This window comes from Puntigrus tetrazona, chromosome 2, assembly GCF_018831695.1.
Source record: "Puntigrus tetrazona isolate hp1 chromosome 2, ASM1883169v1, whole genome shotgun sequence".
Lineage (NCBI taxonomy): Eukaryota > Metazoa > Chordata > Actinopteri > Cypriniformes > Cyprinidae > Puntigrus > Puntigrus tetrazona.
The window spans coordinates 3,859,520-3,875,776 of NC_056700.1; the positions used below are offsets into that span (position 1 = coordinate 3,859,520).

Genomic DNA, 16,257 nt, shown 5'->3' on the forward strand with positions numbered 1-16,257 from the left:
CACATTAAAGAATCGGTGTGATTCGTTAACGTCGCGGTTACGTTTTAGACGTTTTAATATGGCAACATTGAGAAAAGCACTGAATAGGCCTTGCGTAACGCAAACATTTAAGGTTACAGTTTAACATTGTATCAGTTGTAAGTCGTATTAGGTACGTTTACAGACTGTTCAGACTCATTTACACTGCTAAATGTAATCAATACTCTAAATATAAAACTAAAACCACCAGTGAGTGAGCCTTTCAGTAATTCATTCAAATGGCTGATTCGTTCAGGAAAAAACTCTTGCTAAATTATTTTGCAAAGGTAAAACCCGTACAGAGTGCATTTTGTCTCCTAATATCTTGAACTTTAGCGGCATATTGCTGCATTCTCGTAGTCAACATCACACAGACTGCATCATGTTTATCAGAAACTGCATTCAGTGGAAGACCATGTACAGCTCTGGGCCATGCTGATCGTTTAAACTTGGATTTTCTTTCTTTTTGTTTGTTTCATGGCCAAAATATATTTTAAATGTCTGCTAAATATATTTTGAAAAGAGTGAATCGCAATAAAATATGCATTTTTAATTTCTATTATTATTATTATTATTATTATTATTTATTTATATTACAACTTGTCACGGTTTCGCTTTCGCGGGACGGAGGACACGAGGCTTAGAATAAACTTAAATGGATTTAATCTCAAAAGGTAAAAATAAGGATACAAAGGGATGCAGGTAGAACAGGCAGGCAGGATAAACACAGGCAAAGACATCAGGTAAGGACCTCGACACTCGGACAAACAGAACTCAAAACACAGGACTTAAATACACAGGGTAATTGACGAGACACAGCTGATGACAATAACATAATTAACACAGAGGGAAGGCAGGGCACAGGGAGCACATGGCATGAAACGAAAACATAAACAAAGAGTCCAGAGACGTGACATAACTATTAATTGTCACATGAATTAATGTTTTTGGACTGAAAACAAAATCTATTTTTCGAATGTTTGTATTTTTTTATTATTTTTAGCAAATGTAACATTTTCGAAAAATACTTGATACACACACACACACACACACACACACACACACACACACACATATATATATATATATATATATATATATATATATATGCTTTTCCAAGCTTGGTAATGCTGCTGGACAGTGATCATTATTTTGAAACTGCGACATAAAACTAACCTATACTCCTTCAGGGAGTTCCTACATATCCTCTGAAGCAGATCGATGGGTTTTGGTAACAAAAAACAATTCCAATTTTACAAATATAACCTACGGCTGACTTCTGACTCGATGTGTGACATAAGCATTACCAAGCTTGAAAGAGCCAGCATACATTTTTTTTAAAAACTCTGTGCTCGTCTGAAAGTCATATAAACTTAGGATGACTTTGGGGTGAGTAGATTACGGCGTAATTTTCATTTCTGGGTGAACTATTCCTTTAATGACTGATTTACTGTGTGATGGCTCTGATACATCCACCACAGGATAATAAAGTCTAAAAGATTACATATTTTATGGTCATATCACTCATCTTTAGTTCCACATGACATGAATAGATCAAAATGAGTCATTTTTCTGTATTATGTGAATATCCTGATGAAGTGGATCATTAAGGTAATTTGCTAAAATCCATTTCCGACATTTACTGTTGCGCATCATTGCCCGTATCTCATTTGTTCATCAATCATTCAGCTCCGAGCAGGCCGTCCATTTACAATCAGTTTATTCATAATGGTAACAATTCTGTCTCCAGATCGGCTTCCCAGATCGCTCGGTTGCCCAGCTCACATTAACGATTTGTTCAAACGGTCAATTATGGTTTCCAGTTTTTTTATTTGCCGCTTTTTTGGAAGAGGCTTTCCTTTGATCTGTTACACGGTTGGATGTGTGTAGAGATCTACATTTCGAGGTCATGCCTCTTTGCTTCTCACGTCCCAAGAGCCACTCCAGCAGTTAATGACAAACCCATCCACGCAAATGAAAGACCGGAGTGCAGCGACTCAACAGCGCAAACGCGGCGCTTGGGTTTGGCCGTGGCATCTCACGCTAAATGTTAACAGCTGGCAGACCTCTTGTTCTATCAGCTCCAGATCGCTCTCCAGCCCGCTCAGCGAGTGCGGTGGAGATGTGAACCCGATCGGCCGCCTACAGCCTGAAGTCATGGCAGTCGAAAGCGTGGCCGCTCAGCTTTTGTCGAGTCTCTGAACTTCCAGACTAACAGTTTTCGCAAGAGGCCGCGAGCAGACACCTTAGTCACCGGGTGTCAGCTCGCTCTCCAAATAAACAGTTGCGGAAAAAGCCGCCGAAGGCAGAGATTGGATAGGTAATTCCTTCGGCGGCTCGGCTTTTGATTACATGCCAAAAGATGCGAATGCTTGAGGGTAAGCCCAAACAGAAATTAGACACCGCTGGCATCTGCTTTTATGTGGTGCAAATGAGAAACTGGGATTGTTTCAGACGGGGTCACTATATACTGTGCTGAGATGAAGAAATAATAAAAAGGTTCCAGGTTTTAAACTAGTTTATAGTTCAAGACTAAAAAATAGCAGATAATGTCTTTTTAAAAGCATGTTAGGGTTGCCGGTGTTGTCATGAAATGCATGAATTGCAGGGAATTATGTATTATTGCATAATAAAAAACATTTACCCTATATAATATTTGGTTTAAAGGTGCTGTATGTAGAATTGAGAGCTCGTGGTTGAGGTAGGCGTTGCAGTTAAAATGTAAAATATTGGAGAGGGTTTTTTTCGCCCTCCTTCTGAGACTTGATACACACACAGGTTGCCAGATTGACGACACCAACAGCGGCACATGACGATAAACATAATAAAATACGTTGTTTTTTCCACCAAGTGGCAACCCGAAGCGCTGATTTACAATTAGGAAAAAAGAGACAGCCCGGCCCAGAATGAGAATAACTGACTGTAGCACTGTTTTTCGGATAAACGCATTAGCTTAAATATCTGCAAACATAGTATGACATTTTTAGGCTTTAAAGGAGTCAAAAACCTGCATACAGCACAGATATCATACTAAGCATAGATCATCACAGTCATGTCTGTTGAGCAAATGAAGGTAATGAGCTTTCTCAATTTCTACACTCTCACGAATGCTTTTATTATAACTAACACAATGCACGAATGTAAATAAGAGATGAGCAGTGCAGACAGTGTCATTGATTATAATGGGAGTTTGGGCAAGAGTTTCTTTGCTTGCTTTATGTAAATATATTTCCTACCAATTCATATTTACTACTAAATATATATATATATATATATATATATATATATATATATATATATATATATATATATATATATAAAGCATGAAAACACACAAGTTTAAATGTAATATATTTTATATATATATATAAAAAAAAAAAAAGATTTTATTGATTTTTTCACAGTTTGAAACATATTTAAAATATGTATGAAAACTGCATGAAAAACATGTTGCAGGATTGCTATTGAATTACGGCAGTAATTGAATTAGTTTATTCAGATGCCCAATTAATGTTCAGTTTATGATTGTCTGTTTTATACGCTGATTCTAAAATGCTCGCTTGAACACCAAGCCCTACAGCTGTTTTCCTTTTTGCTAGCGATGCTGTAATTTATTAGCTCTTGTTCTCAGTTTCTTACTTTTGTCTTTATTCTCAGGAGGTTTTTCACAGACTTTACCTGATCTACACGGTGGGCTACTCTATCTCTCTGGGATCACTTATGGTGGCGACAGTCATCCTAGGATACTTTCGGTAAGAAAAACCCACCTCCTCGTTTTCACAGAAAGAATTGACGAAGCCCTTCACAATAAAGAATCTGAAAAAGCAATTTTAATGGCTTTTTCCTCGGTCTGGGGGCTGTGCAGAAACGTTATTGCTCGGACAAAAATGGCACATCAAACAAGACGTGTTTGCATAAGATATTCTGGCGTTGTCTTTTTACTTCATGTTTTGCATTTCTTTATTTTTCTCTTTGATTTATAGAGTTTTTGCATAGAACTTGCCAGCAACACGCCAGCTCTCGCAGCTTTAACAGTGTTTAAATACAAAGAAAATACAAAGAAATGTGCATTGCTTAAACACCACAGAAGTGTGAAATGTGTCTTAATCACGTCGCTTATACTACAGTCTAAATATAATACACATGCCCCATTTTGTTGACTAGATTTGTTTCCTTGATGTAAGTTTTATGATATGCACATGTAGGCTTTGTCCATTTAGATGCAGTTGAAGGTCTGCTGGCTGCCGATGTTTACATGCTTTGAAGGAGGAATGATTTACAATAAACGACATGACTTTGAGCCATTTGAGTCAGGAGATTAATTGTTCATGGGCAGATCGATTTTCGTGTGAATAATTCATGAAAACCAATTTTAATAACACTCAATAATTGGTTTATGGTATCAAAGCACTTATAAATCAATAGGAAACTATTAGTTTATTATAGTTCATTTATAGTTTATAAACCGATTTCTCTATATTGTAAATGCATTAGTATTAGCATTGTCACTGTAGTTAACAAATTATTGTTAAATATGTATACATAACAGTCAAATAATGATTATTGCCCTTAACCTAGTAAAAGAACAACTAGTTGTAAAATAGTTGTTAAAGGTTAGCAGTATTTTTTAAATACTTCTTAAAATTCAAATGCAATACATGGTTAGGGTTAGGGTTAGGGTTTAGCTTAGGGTTATGCATAATTTCTTACGTGTAAAATAAATAAATACGGCACGTTCTGCTCGCGTTTCAGGAATAAGGCACAATGGTTCAGGAGTTAAATGTTTTTGCAAGTGTACCGAAAGTGACTGTTTTACATTTAAAACTTCTATAAAATGCTGTGTTTTGACTTGACTGACGCGATCGGTTTTCCAAACGAATGGCATCAAATGAATGTTTCTCTAATAGTTCGCCCAGCGTGTGTACTGGCTCTTTTTCAACATTAAGACATATGAGTGCATTTATTACTTTTGCGTTCAATCGTTCCATTTTCATTGCTAATTAATGCAAAGAGGTTCCCTTCGTTATTTATCCAGCGGGCTTATTCAAATAAAGGGTCGGGTCGTGTGCGGAACGAGCCGCTGACAGGTACTAGATTAGCTTGACTCGGCTCCAGTGCTCCGTGTTTTTAAGAGCCGGCCCATTGCCTGAGCACCAGGAAATGCAGGTCAGGAAAATGACTTTAATAAGGGCTCGTTTGGGCCGCTGCTGATCCGCTGCCAGCGTTTCCATGCTCGGCGCTCACAGTGTCGGTAGTATGGTCTCAGGTGCACGGGCTCCAGGACATCAGCCATGCGGCACGGTGACTCTCAAACATTAGCTCCAGTGTTTGAGGCACGCTTCGAGAAGCCAGTATTGGCTCTCCGGAGCTTCCCGATCAATAGTTCCCAATGGGATGGTGGTTAAACAGCAGTTAGTCTAATGCCGAGGAGCCAAGCGATTCCACACAGCTGCTCTAAACCTCTCCAGAGCAGCGAGAGGAATAACAAAAACAAACCCCAAAGATTTCATATTTCCACATGCCTGGCTGCAAAAAAAATGCAAGCGTGCATTTTCAGATAATTAAAAACTTGCAATCCTTTGTAGTGGCTTTCATTTTTGCCTAGCTGCTTTTTTGCTATTCCTGATTTGAAAGCAACTTTCGTTAATGTTGTTTTGCCGTAGAACTTTCTGTAAAACTTTAAATTAGGGAGCCAATATTCACTATTAGCGAAGTTTTCCCTTGTTGCGCTCCTAATTTGCTGCTTATTGGCTTAAACGAGGTAGTTGTTGATGTAGTGTTGTAGTACATTTAAGGGATATGATCGTGCAGAATAAGACATCAATATGTGCTTAATATATGCTAGTCATTTGCATGCTAACAAATTAATAGTAAATAAGGCTAAAGAGTTAGTACAGTGTTCTCACCTAGAAAAATCATTGAGTTTCAAGCTTGTGACTTCCAGGCCATGTAAACCTAATCTTTAAAAGGCATGGAAATGCACTAAACATTTATATAGTCAATAATAAAATCATCCAGAACTATTTTGAAGTGTTTGATTGGCAAAAAAAAGTTACAATTATTATAATAATAAAAATGATTTTTATAAATCTGTACGCAGTCTTCTAGGCCTATCTTGATATCGTATTCAGTATAATGAGATGATAATCAGAAATCGATATAAAAACGTCAAACGCCATGACAAGCTCGAACAACTTATTCTAACATTTAGGGCAATCAAACTAAACTGCTGCTTATGCCTCCCACACAATGCATTATTTTAGCCCTGATTTTCCTCCCAGAGGCAAAAAAATCACAAAATCAGATGCAAAACAGTGTTTTTTCACACGAGTGACAAACATTATGTTTGAATTATAAAAGCCTTGATCTGAGAAAAGATGATTAACGATGATCGATCGAGAGTTTGTGAAAAGTGAAAAGAACAGGAATCCGATGACGTTTGCACTTACTGTTTACAATATTGATCGTTTACAGTATTGTCCTGTCGGTAGTATTAACGTGATATGTAAATATCATGGTTATCGTCGATACAGGTATATTTTGACTTACATCTAGTAACCACTCAGTATATAATACCAACAATCATAATAATACCCACATTTCACTTTGATTCCATGCTATTCTTCAAATAACACACACAATCTGCAGTGATTGTCTGGTGTTGGACAAAAACAAGCACCCACAATTATTACTGACCATTGGAGGTTATGAAACTGTGAAATGGTTGAATGAAGAGGGCATTTTAGTGCAGGCATTTAGGTGCCTGTAGTCTTTTAGCTGACGTCAATACTGCATCCTTTTGAGACAGAAGTGCTCTGTGACGTTAACTCCGGTGACTAAAGTGATCACATGAATAAACATACAGCATGCTTTCTGTATGGTTTTGTATGTCAGCATAAGCATTGAAACATATAGGATGGATCTAAGACGCAAACATTTTTACACATGAACAAGAGTAGAAATATACAAATGTTATGTGAATTATTTCAGGTTCACTGATTACTGAACTTAGGTTGGAATATCAACGCAATATTATATTATCATTAAAACATTTGTCACTGTGCATATACACGTGCATTATATGTGAACTGTGCTTTTTATTATAACCTTTTTATATTCTTGGTATGCTATTAGCTTCAGTAGAGATGGCTGAAGGGCATCAGTATAATGTAAGGGATTTGTGTGGATTTTTACATATTAACGCCTGTAATGTAAATAGCACTTACAAATACTTGAGAATTTCCATGAGATCAGGCTGCAAAATGATTTCTTTCAGAGGACTGCAACAAATCTGGAGGAGCTTTTACTTAATGGACTTGCTCCGGTCAAACTAGTTTGAGAGAGTGTAGACTAACCGAAGGGAGTTTGGGAAACACATGCTTGCAATTTGGTTTTTGTAGCTTACTTTTTGAGCCCTACATTTTCAACATTTGTGCTTTCTGAACCTTTTAAATCGAAAGAATGTGTTACAGTCAGCAGCAGACTCATCTGGCTCTAATTAAGATCAGTATTGTTCTTCTAGCCTCTGTGAAAGGGCACTGGAGAACAACTAAACACACACACACATAGCTCCAAGCATCTGCTGTTGTACGGTCCTCATCTGCAAAATTCTGGTCTGTGATTTCATGTACCTTGATTTGTACCATGTACCTGTTTGACCTGTTTCTTTTCTCTTTTTTTATTCTTCAGGAGGCTACACTGCACCAGAAACTACATCCACATGCACCTGTTTGTATCGTTCATGTTGAGGGCCATTAGCATATTTGTGAAAGACGTGGTGTTGTACTCTGGTGCCGCTCTGCAGGAAATGGACCGCATCACCGTGGAGGATCTCAAATCCATCACAGAAGCCCCTCCTGCCAACAAAAGCAAGTTTGTAAGTGCAGCACGCATGCAATCATATCTATCAGTGAAGTCCACAACATTGTGTTGTTGCCATAGCAGTAGTAGTTTGGAGCATCATTATCCTCTGAAGCCATTTGTTTGACTCGCCGCTAAGGCCCTCCTGTAATTTCCACATGAGTGTAACCGGGAAACAGGGTTTTCAATTAGGATTTATGTGAATTAAATGTTTTTAATTAAACGTTTTAATTGGGACTGTTATAGTAACCATGGTAGTTAAGAAGGATTGTGGATATTCGCTCCTACGCCATGTGAAGAGAGTAGGATATAATAGAGTCATCCAGCTCTTTCGATTGAGGTTCACATTGAATTGTGTAGGCAGCTAATGGGGATACACCTTTTTCCCGAAAATACCGATGGCCTATTGAATCACACCTGGGTCTCACACTAGCCAGTGGCATTGGAACATGCCAACTATTTTAATATTTTAACGCTTTTGTTTTTAATTGCACATCATTTGTCAGCTTTGCTATTTGCTTTTACTTGATGCTCATTTGGTTACACTTTAGGCACTGAGAACTCATCCCCAAACTAAATTGTGACTATTACTTTTTACCTTGATATATCTCTCTGTATTGTGTCTATTAAAAATGTTGCACCAAAGGCCTTCCCCTCTTTATGCTTGTAAATGTCTGGTGTGACAATAAAGCTCTCTTGAATCTTCAATATTAATTGTCGCCAAAACCAAGTCAGGCAACCGCTAAAGAGTTACCTCGTACAGAAACGTGTACCTTTCTTTCTGGAGATGCACAAAGAGCTGACAAAAAGCTGTATTGAAGCTGTAGTGCCCCGCTTTTGCAATGTTGGGCGGCGCTGTCCGCTGGGTGTGTGACAATAGACATAGACAAGAATGACAACGCAGTATATCGGCCACACAATGGGAAGTCCCATTTTCTTTGACTGCCATCTTTGGCTAAATCTGAAAGAAAGCAGAGAGAAAGCTGTGATTTTAGATGCTCCTGTCAATGTGATCCGTGACCGTAGCAGGAGTTTCAGAGATTCACAGCAGCAAAAACGTTTGCAATGTGGCATTTTATACCAAAGAACTCAATCAGGCTCTTTGTCTTCTCACCGCCCAGCAAAGGCATCTGTTATCTCTGCCTCAGACCCTCAAAAAGAGCCTGAGCCAGCTGTCTAACTTATCCAAAGCTGCGGGGGCTCTGTCCAAGTAGAAAACCTGCACTTGATAAACAGTATCGCTCACCTGGTGTGCTAAGATGAGTTGTTCTTGTCGATGTTCTGCGGCTCTAAAGCAAACCCTTCTTCTTACTGCACACTTACTCAAACTCACACATCATGTCTGATGGTTCTTTTAATGAGAAATTCCTTTGCTGTTTCCTCAAAGTAAAGGGGGGAAAGATTATCTGACAAACTCACCTTAACTAAAGTGTGACCGAAACTCATTCATTTGCTGTTGTGTGTGAGAACCACAACATTTTGGTTTGGCCGAATACACCACTTTTCTAACAGGGGATGGGTGAATTCTGCGAGCTGAACTGCCTCGACAGTTGGATGTTGATGGCCCAGTGAGACCCAATGAGGCGACACTGAACAAACACACAGACCTTTCGTAAGGCCTCTTCCATTGCCTTATGTGGTGCTCATCGGGTAACAGTAATCTAATATTGCATGTTAATATTATTAAGCACCGGTGAAGGATACATCATGCAGATGCAAGTCACATCATCAGTAATGTACCTTGGGGTCACTGGATGTGTCAGGTTTTTAAGATCATACCCTCTCACCACACTTTTTACCTTGATCTCTCTGCGTTGTGTCTTTTAAAATGTTGCACCAGATGCTTTAGAGAAATGGCATTTTTCTTCCCATCTTTATACATGTCTGGTGTGACAATAAAGCTCTCTTGAATCTTCGATATAAATTGTCACCAAAACCACGTCGAGCAACTGCTAAAGAGTCACCTCGTACAGAAACGTGTTCCTTTCTTTCTGGAGATGCACAAAGGGATCACTGGATGTGTCAGGTTTTTAAGATCATACACTCTCACCCAGGCGACCCAGTCCTGTGTCCCAGCAGCATTTGCCGACATTTCTGCACTAATTACAAAAGCTATTTAGTGGCTTTCTTTATGACTTCACCTTTCTCTTTGCTTTCCCGGTGAGGCCTAGTAATGTAAATCCTCTGCAGCCCACCTCCAGAGGCCCACAATCAGTTTGCCAGCTCTGCCACCTGCACTCTTCAAACTAGCTCCTGGTACGTGGCATGCTTCCTCTCATTGGGAAGCTGCCGCTGTTTACTGTATATAAAGATGCCTGCATTGCTGTAGCCCATGTTATAATTGATATGCACCAGTATTTCTGCTTATACTAACATATTATGATTATGAAGGCTGCTTAAAGGATTATTCCACTTCAGAATAAAAAAAAAAATTGGATAATTTACTCACCCCCATCTTTTCCAAGACGTTCAAAATGTTCAGTCGAAAAAGAAATTAAGGCTTTTTTTCTCCATATAGTGGACTTCAATGGTGGCCATTGGTTTGAAGGTCCAAATTGTAGTTTCAGTGCCGCTTCAAAGGACTCTCCCTGGACAATCCCAGCAGAGGACAGTAATAATACATGTAATACAAATAATACATGTACATACATTTTAACTTCAAACTTCAGGCATCATGTAACCACAACCTGATACAAAGACATAAATGTATGCTTTGAAATGGTCCTCCTTCTCCACACTTTTAAACACTGGGTTGGGATTTCCGCTTACATCACATGTGACCTTTCCAATGAGACCGGTTCTACGCTGATAATGCAGAACGATTGGACACCATCAGCCATCGATGCAATGAAACAATTTCAAAAGTGAATTTCTGCGGTTACTCTCATAACTTCATTTCCCAGAGACGAGGGAAGGAGACGTAGTGTTCAACGGCTGTTATTGCACTTTAACTATCAGTAGAGCTGCCAGTTATTTCTCAGTCAATTAGGAGGATTTGGCGGAGCTTTATATAATGTGAGAGCTGCTTCCATTTGGCGCACTCGATCGCCATTGGCCAGTCCAAGGCACCGGTGTGATTCAATTAGGTAGTTTCCCATAGCACTAGCTACTGACGCCACATCTCGTTTTATCATCTCACGGGCAACCCCTCTTTCGAAACTTCTTATTGTAAATTAGCCTTCACCGTTAACTATACATTTCGATTTTTGAAGGTGAGTCAAGTTACACATAGCTTGTATCTCAAAACCAAAAGAATCTGAAATAGTCACACATGCTTCTAATCAATATGTACTGAATCGACTTTACTTTACCCTTCAAGATTGGCTGTAAGGTGGCTGTCACCCTCTTCTTGTACTTCTTGGCGACCAATTATTACTGGATTCTGGTGGAAGGCCTGTACCTGCACAGCCTTATCTTCATGACCTTCTTCTCAGACAGGAAGTACCTTTGGGGCTTTACTCTGATAGGCTGGGGTGAGTAAACAGTCTGTATCCAATACACAACACTAAAAGATTTAATTAATGCTTTCTTCAGACATCTTCTCCATCAATTTGTGTATCAAACAGATTTTTCATTTTACTACAGTTACTTTGAAGTACTGCTAACTGTTTCCTCTGCAGCACAGTGGCACGTGCTTTATCTTTTGGAGACAGCAGCAAATGAGTGCTTTATGGATGTATTTGGACTCCACGGCTCCTGCATTGTACACACTGTGCGGAAAAGTTGAACATGCACAGCGCATACAATGTGGATGCTGTGGAGCTAAGCCGCTTCTCTGTTGCTAACACCAGTGACGCAGAGCCGTTATTATTATTATTCACAATGCATGAACAAATAATCTAATAGAATGATTTATTAGTTTAATTACTCACTGTAAATTATACAGAAAAGGTTTCACTAAACAGGTTTCTTTAAACAGGTGTTCCTGCGATGTTTGTGACCATCTGGGCCAGCGTGAGAGCCACTCTTGCTGACACCGAGTAAGTGTTTGCGCTTGAAATCCTTTGCCAATATTGCCATGTGTACATTTATACAGGAATGCAATATTATTTCAGCTCGTGGAACAAATAAAATATTCTCTAGGCGGTAAATAATGTATGCATGCGCAGGACTTTCGCAAAAGACTCTAGAAATAAAACACAGTGTCTTTGTATACTATCTATTAAATATTAATAGGATGTCTGGATTGAGCTTTCTGAAAATGAATGCTTTACTGATCTACAGGTGCTGGGATTTAAGCGCAGGAAACCTGAAATGGATAGTGCAGATCCCTATTCTGTCAGCAATTGTTGTAAGTTTCCATAAATAAAAATGAAATTCACAAGTAGCCGCTTTTTAGGCATAATTGTTATAAAATCATTAAAAGAGTTCAAATTTGACAAAGTTCTGATGAACTGATATTTATTTGTCAACCAGTGAATGCAGTTATTGTATATGTGTCTCCATTATGATATATTAAATTAGTGTTTATACTTTTTTCCCCAAAGGTCAATTTTTTGTTGTTCCTGAATATAATTAGAGTCTTGGCAACAAAACTAAGAGAAACAAATGCAGGAAGATGTGACACGAGGCAACAGTACAGGTAAGATTTACTGAAAATAAGCAGTACCATTTGAGATTGTTTTATGGTTTTGCAAGATGATTTTTATGTTTACCATAGCTGCTTTTATTTGATCAAAAAAACAGTATACAGTAGTAACATTAATGTTGCAATATCTATTTAAATATATTTGTGACGAATCACGCTCAAGTCAAGATTCTTTGAAGTGACGTTTTCTATTTTTTAGAAATACATTGATAATTATGATGCCTTTACTGTTATTTTCAATCTGCTTAATGATCCTTACTGAATAATAGTGTTAATTGCTTTCAAAAAACATATTTAAAACAGTCTATTGACCCCAAACATCTGGCTTTGTATCTTTTTGTCCTCTTTTACTTTATTCCGCAGGAAGCTGTTAAAATCGACGCTGGTCCTCATGCCGTTGTTTGGGGTTCACTATATTGTGTTCATGGCGATGCCCTACACAGAAGTGTCTGGGGTGCCGTGGCAAATCCAGATGCATTATGAAATGCTCTTTAACTCATTCCAGGTAGTATTTCAAAAAAGATGTAGACAATTAAGAACATACAAAAGCATCAAAAATATTTGAATGCAAATTTTTTTAATTCATGCTCTATTTTTCAGGGATTCTTCGTTGCAATTATATATTGCTTCTGCAATGGAGAGGTAAGAATGACCTTTTATGTAATTTTTTAGACTTTGTTATTTTCACTGCGTGTCTGTTTTAATATTAAAATCAATTATTTTACAGTTATTCTGCTAGTGTGTTAATGTAACTGTATTGCAGTTACTGATGCATTAATTAAAAACGTAATAAATAAAACTAACTTTTCTTTACTCCGGCTCACAGTGCATTTACTGGTGATTTAAGTGCATTGTTCTTAATAGCTATATTTATTTATTGGGGGCATGTTTTTTGATCAATGGCACACAAGAGACTTTAAAGCGCTCTTTTGTTCCTTCTTTAAGCACATACTACTGTTTTATTAAAGCAAAACCTCTGATCACCTGGCTGTCCGTGAACATATTTCAGTTAATTGTGCCCTAGTGTGCTGTTGTCAAAAATATTAATCAGAATTAATGGGTTCATTTAATTTAATCAATAAAAAAAGCAACTGTATTTGCAGATGTACATGTATTTTATTTTTAGACACAGTGTTTCTTGTTTTATTCACATTTATTCTCCCTCTTCTCAGGTCCAAGCAGAAATCAAGAAGTCGTGGAGTCGGAGGACGCTCGCTCTGGACTTCAAGAGAAAAGCCCGGAGTGGCAGCAACACGTATAGCTACGGACCCATGGTGTCTCACACCAGTGTCACAAACGTGACCGCCCGGGGCCCTCTGGCCCTGCACCTCACCACCCGCCTGGGGCCCGTCTCCCTCAACGGCCACCGGAACCTCCCGGGATACGTGAAGAACGGCTCGGTCTCGGAGAACTCCATCCCGTCCTCGGGTCAGGAGCACAACATACAAGAGGAAGAACCTTCGAAGAACTTCCAGGTGGAGAAAACCATCCCGGTGGTGGAGGAGGAAAGAGAAACAGTCATGTGACTTCACAAAGCCCTTAATAAAGACGATGAAAGGATTGGAGAGTCCTTTGTTTCTCAGGATTTCCTCACAATTTGGATTGTGGGACCATCTCAGTTGGACCTAACGGACCAGGTGCGATCCGTGTCTTTTAAATGAGCCACAATGTTCTTGCGAGACCGGAAGCTATTACAGGCACCAGGCCATCTTCACCAGCAGTATTCGGAGGATGAACGCTTTGTGATGCCGTCACATCACCTCCTTATAGATGAAGAGCGGTGAGTTTGCTTCAGGATCAAGTCGTATGAAATATATGACGCTGTGGACCGTGAATTGTAAATAAGACACTCGTCGTATTTCAAAATATATATATATATATATATAAAAATGTTTTTGATCAGCACTAATATAATGTTGTTACACAGATGCGACTGCCAGTAGGGACGATCTTTGTATTATGATAGCAGGTTTGTGTTAGTGCAATGTGATATTTATATGTCTGTTGTGTCTCGTTTATCCATGTGTTTCAATCTCTTTTCTCCTCATGATTGAATTCCCTCAGAATCTGTGTAGAATTCTGCAGCACAAGCTCGCATCGTCACCTTTTTAGGACCAGAACATACCATTCTAAGCGTAGAGGAGGTTTTTTTATCTCCTGGATAACTTTTGGCTGCCTTAACCATCGCATAGCGTATTTTATAATGCTGTTAGCTGCTGCCGTTTTTATCACCCAAAGTGGGAAATCGTCTCATTGTCTGAACATGCACATGCAAAACAATAGTTCTTATTAACAGCCCGCGTGATACGAAGCGTCATATCTAAAGCACAAACAGACACTTAGTATTTAAAGTGTGCATTAACCCTGCAGCAATAGCACTATTAATTATTGCATTACATAACAGATTATTACAGTTTGCATTCAACAGGAATTGTTGAAATATTTGTATAAATATACTGATCTGTTAAGTAGGATTTTTTTTAAATAATGCATTAATGCAAATTATTACATTATCTTATGAGACATCCTTTGGCGGTATTCTTTTTCACGATTTCAAGTGTGAGGCTTTGGATGAATCAAAAATGAACTAAATGAATTTTCAGGGAAATCTTTATTAAAGGCACCATGAGAGCCGTTCTCTGAAAACCCCTATACATTATTATACATTATCCTCATTATCGTATAATGAATGACTCGTATTTTTCACATTTTGACTTCAACCTAAAAAGGCTTTCGTTATAGCTGTTCATGCTTCACTCCACTGCCTCGCATTACATTCAGTCGTTTCGTGCATTACTGTATACGAGAAGCTGGAAATCATTTTTTACAGCCACAAGGAAGAACAAATCGAAGTCAGTATTGTAGGTTTAGAGGGTCAGGGTCTGTTATGTATAATATAATGCTGCTTTTTGTTACTCCATGTATGTATGTCAATATCGTGTTTACACATTGCATAAAAATGCCCACACAGTTATGAGCTATATGTCTGAGAATGTAATACTGATATGGAAAGAGTGTTACCTAGGTTACTATTTATATGCTGGTAGTGCATTATACGGCAGTGCTGAAAAAAAGACTAAATTCAGATGGTTTTTATATGCTAGTCAATAAATTCAAAACGTTACTTAACAAAATAAACTATAAATATGCATTCTGCTTTTCTTTACACAACAGCTTGAGGACAGATCAAAATGACATGTTTTTGCCATTAAATGTAATCTATTATTTTCAGTTATGTTATTTATGAAATGTCATCCGTTTTTTGCACTTTTTATGCCTTGGTACATTGATTTGAGACTTTTTTTAGACATTAACAGGGATTGATTCGAAAATAACTGCTTGAACGGTGGATGTGCAGTTTTATAAATATTGAGATTTTGTGACAGACCAAGAAATTGATCTTATTTGACTGCTTTGAATATTTCTGTGCATTTTAATACATGTTTTTACTACATCCCATCCTTCATGTCGTCAGTAGAAGCAGCAGCAAAATCGTATTTTACCCAAAAACGAATGCTCTTTCTGCAGTGGACCACCTTTAAAATATTTTTTAAAATATTTTTTTTGTTTTTTGTTTTTTTATGTTGTTTATATATGTTCCATAAATGCTTTTCTATGTACACCAGTGTTGTATATTTTAGTGTTGATCATGTGTATCATGTGAATAATAAATGCAAATGTATAATAACAGAGAATCATTTATTGTCCATATTTACAATAATTTACAATAAAATAAATATGCTGCAAATGTGCTTTTACAAATTTTCTTACAAAAAAAATAAAAAATGGCT

At 38.0% G+C, this 16,257-nt stretch overlaps 1 protein-coding gene across 1 annotated transcript in view; it reads left to right on the forward strand.

The window, feature by feature from the left end:
- Positions 1–16,207, forward strand: part of pth1r (parathyroid hormone 1 receptor) — a 62,414-nt gene extending 46,207 nt beyond the window's left edge. The window contains exons 5-13 of the mRNA XM_043254140.1: positions 3,676–3,770; positions 7,708–7,894; positions 11,198–11,351; positions 11,798–11,858; positions 12,103–12,169; positions 12,366–12,460; positions 12,830–12,971; positions 13,067–13,108; positions 13,639–16,207. Coding sequence (XP_043110075.1) covers positions 3,676–3,770; positions 7,708–7,894; positions 11,198–11,351; positions 11,798–11,858; positions 12,103–12,169; positions 12,366–12,460; positions 12,830–12,971; positions 13,067–13,108; positions 13,639–13,992 — 1,197 coding nt within the window. The 3' untranslated portion in view covers positions 13,993–16,207. The remainder of the gene's footprint in view (positions 1–3,675; positions 3,771–7,707; positions 7,895–11,197; positions 11,352–11,797; positions 11,859–12,102; positions 12,170–12,365; positions 12,461–12,829; positions 12,972–13,066; positions 13,109–13,638) is intronic.
- Positions 16,208–16,257: the final 50 nt, after the last annotated feature.